Genomic DNA, 3,344 nt, shown 5'->3' on the forward strand with positions numbered 1-3,344 from the left:
AATTTTCAACAAAGGTTTTCATTTTTCCAACATTAACATTTAGTTGACCATTACGATACATTCCGCACCTAGAACTCTGCCAGTACGCTGACGATATTTCTGGTTTAATGTGGCCAGTGCGTTTGCCAGTCGAACACAGCAGTGCAAATGTTCGCCAGAAACCTGATCCAATGTGGCCACACGGTAAGAGAATGCTGTTAACATTGAAATCTCATTGGTTGTTTCTTGTGCTTCCAGATGGTGTTTGTACCTGTCGTCTTGACAAGAAAACTAATGGCCTTTGTACTCCAACTTTGTATCATGACGTCATCATTCTTGGCGATTCCTGCCGTATCAATACCTGGCGAGGAACATGTTGGGGATAATGTCCTATCTTGTGTGAAATATATTTCGAATACAGAATTAGAAATGGTTCGGTTCTTAACTCTTGTTACGGGAAAGGATGTGGATGTAGCTCCAGAATTCTTTCAGAACACAGAGTTTGAAGTTCCATTAGTTCTCTACTCAGAAGAATCCACTCTGCATCGTGAAGATTTTCAAGGAGACAGACCTCTTGGTAAGAATGGTGCCATTGTTATTCTGACGGACGAGCTAAATACATTCAACAAGACACTGGACCTAGCGAGAAGTGTACAATCATGGAATTCAAGGGGAAAATATGTTATCGCTGTGGTGAACCAAACCATCAGTAAAAACGATGCTGCATTCATTATGAAGCAATGCTGGAAGTCAAAGATCCTCAACGCCTTACTTATAGGTGTGATGCAGAATGATCATGAACTCCACACAAATGATAATCCGGTAAGTGTACTCAGCTACAATCCTTTTCTTAAGAGAAGTCAAGACCGTGGTATTGTGTATGATGTGATGAAATGTGGGACGTCCGAAGTACCAGATAGAGCTGATCATCACAATGAGCTGTTTCCTGACAAACTTAGAAATCTGTATCAGTATCCCGTAATAATAAATAAGTTTGGAGATTCAAAACTACCTTACTTGATTGTAGAGAAGAAGGACGAAGGGACAATTCCTGTAGGTGGGTTGGACGGCTCAATGATACTGCTTCTAGAAGAGCGTATGAACTTCAAGATGGAAGACAGAGGCTGGGGTAGACCTGCAAGCACGGAAAACATCTCATGGGATCCTATGCTGAAGGACACTGTAACCGGACGAGCTGATGTATTTCTTAATGCCCTACCCTTGTATCCTGGCAACACAGGAGCTCTGGATTTTACTCAGCCAGTCTTCTTCTTTCCTCTGTCGTTTCTTGTCCCCAGCGCTGGGAAGGTTCCTCGTTGGATGTGCCTGCTGCAAGCCTTCGACAAGCAGGTGTGGATTATGATGCTGGTATCTCTGGTTGCCACAGAAATCTCTCTTCGTTTGCTCCTACGATACATTGGCCAGCATGATCTGAAAATCAGTCATACGAATCCTTTTCTGTATTTGTACTCGGTTCTGCTGCAAATGTCAGTTCCTCAACCCGAAACAGTCACTTTGCGACTCCACTTTCTGTTGTGGGCGTTCTGTAGCCTTGTACTGAGTTCAATATACCAAGGCTCCATTGCAGGGTTTCTCACACTCACACAGTACTATCCAGAGATGAACACACTGGAAGAGGTGGCCAAGTCTGGTCTGGCAGTAAGGTGCTTTCCAGAACATGAAGGAGTGATCAGAGTCTCATCCAATCCTGCCATGATAGATATGCTAGGTCGTTTCCAAGCAGACGACGAAATCGGAAGAGCCATGGATCGTGTAGCGTACAGGAGAGACATAGTCCTCTATGAGCCAACTCCGTATTTGGAATACGAAGTCATGAACTATCTAACCGCCAATGGTAGAAGCCTGGTACATATCGTAGAAGAACCGGTCATTGTGAACTACTGTTCATTTTTCCTGACCAAAGGCTCTCCTTATATTCCTAGAATGAATGCAATAATACAGAGGGTGATGGAAGCTGGATTGAGGGACAAATGGTCCAGAGACCTGATGCATGATTTGAAACTGAAGTTTAGAATCGGGGCGAACTCTGTCAACGAACCAGACAAGCAAGTTGTTTTCTCAACGGACCACCTCCAACCTGCTTTCATCATTGGGGTAATAGGTCTTGCCCTGAGCTTCATTGCCTTTATTCTTGAATTCGCTATAGCCCTGATCAGATCTAATGTTCTATGCGTATACGTTAATCGAAAATGAATGTCAAGCCTTGAGAAACAAGTTACGACTTTCCTGTCTCACTTGTTTTATACTTAAGAGTCAAATACACGTCTACTCTGCATCTGAAACTCAAATTTTGCAAATAATTGTTTTGTATTTCGAGAAAAGAAGAATAGTTATTTGAAAATTGAAATAATTAGTAAAGTTTATTAATTACCTAAGAAGAATTATGGACATGTTTGAATTGTAATCTGTGTTAAACTTTTATCAAAAGTTCCAGTAAACAAATCAAATTCAAACAATATATTTTGAATCGATTGTATTTCAATGGGCAAGATTAGATTGACTCTTAGCTAAGAGCATACGAATTGTTAGTTATCTTGGAGTTATAAAAATTCAACGTTGCTTCACGAACAATTATTGCATTGCTTGCTCACTGCCGTACAATTGAGCTATGGTGGTTGTTGAAGTTAGTTTTAAAATTTTCTACAATGCAAAGCCAGTTAAAATTGTAATTTAATAAATAAAGTCTTAATGTAAAACATTTATTCAAAATCCTAATCAATGATTTAATTCATGGAAAGTTGTCTTGTGTATGAAATAGCTATGTCCTCGATGCCTATGCGAAATCAAGTAAGACTTTATTGAAGAAATACTGGAAAGTCAGATGTGCTGTTCATGCATTGTCAACAAGGTGTTAGTTTAGTGAAAATTACCTATGTGCTTAAGAGTTCTTTGGGAGTGTTTAATTTTAACTTTATGTTTATGCAGTAAAACATTACATACTTCACAAGTTAAAACTGTCTCGTCTGCACACGCGACATCCGTACTGCTCACTAGCTGGAAAATGTTGATAAATGGTGTTCGAAAAGTTAAATTTTGAATGTAACCGAGTTATACTTACTTTTTGTTGAGAATGTCCTTCCAATCATATTAGATACTATCAATTGTAATGAAAGAGACAATGTAAATTTACATGTGTTTTATTTATGTTTCTGGAACATAATGTGTGTGTTCATATATTTATCTTAATAAAACAAATAAATGATGGAAATAGGAATCAGCTTTGCTAGAATTATTTCATTTCTTTTTACGTAAACGCTTTCATTTATTAAAAAATGTATTCTTTCTAGCTAGACTACCACATTCCCAGTAAATGTGTCAATCCACCCAAAACACTGAAATTTTCG

General features: G+C 38.9%; 1 protein-coding gene across 1 annotated transcript; it reads left to right on the forward strand.

The window, feature by feature from the left end:
* Positions 1-408: 408 nt before the first annotated feature.
* LOC146003495 (glutamate receptor ionotropic, kainate 3-like) lies at positions 409-2,193 on the forward strand. Its single transcript, XM_083141785.1, has one exon. It carries the CDS (start codon positions 409-411, stop codon positions 2,191-2,193), a length of 1,785 nt encoding a protein of 594 aa, XP_082997911.1.
* The last annotated feature ends 1,151 nt before the right edge of the window (positions 2,194-3,344 follow it).

Source organism: Lepisma saccharinum, chromosome 20 (assembly GCF_977018435.1).
Source record: "Lepisma saccharinum chromosome 20, izLepSacc3.1, whole genome shotgun sequence".
NCBI lineage: Eukaryota > Metazoa > Arthropoda > Insecta > Zygentoma > Lepismatidae > Lepisma > Lepisma saccharinum.

Excerpts from the sequence above, each read along its gene's own strand:
- LOC146003495 (XM_083141785.1), top strand. The coding sequence starts at position 409 with ATGGTTCGGTTCTTAACTCTTGTTACGGGAAAGGATGTGGATGTAGCT.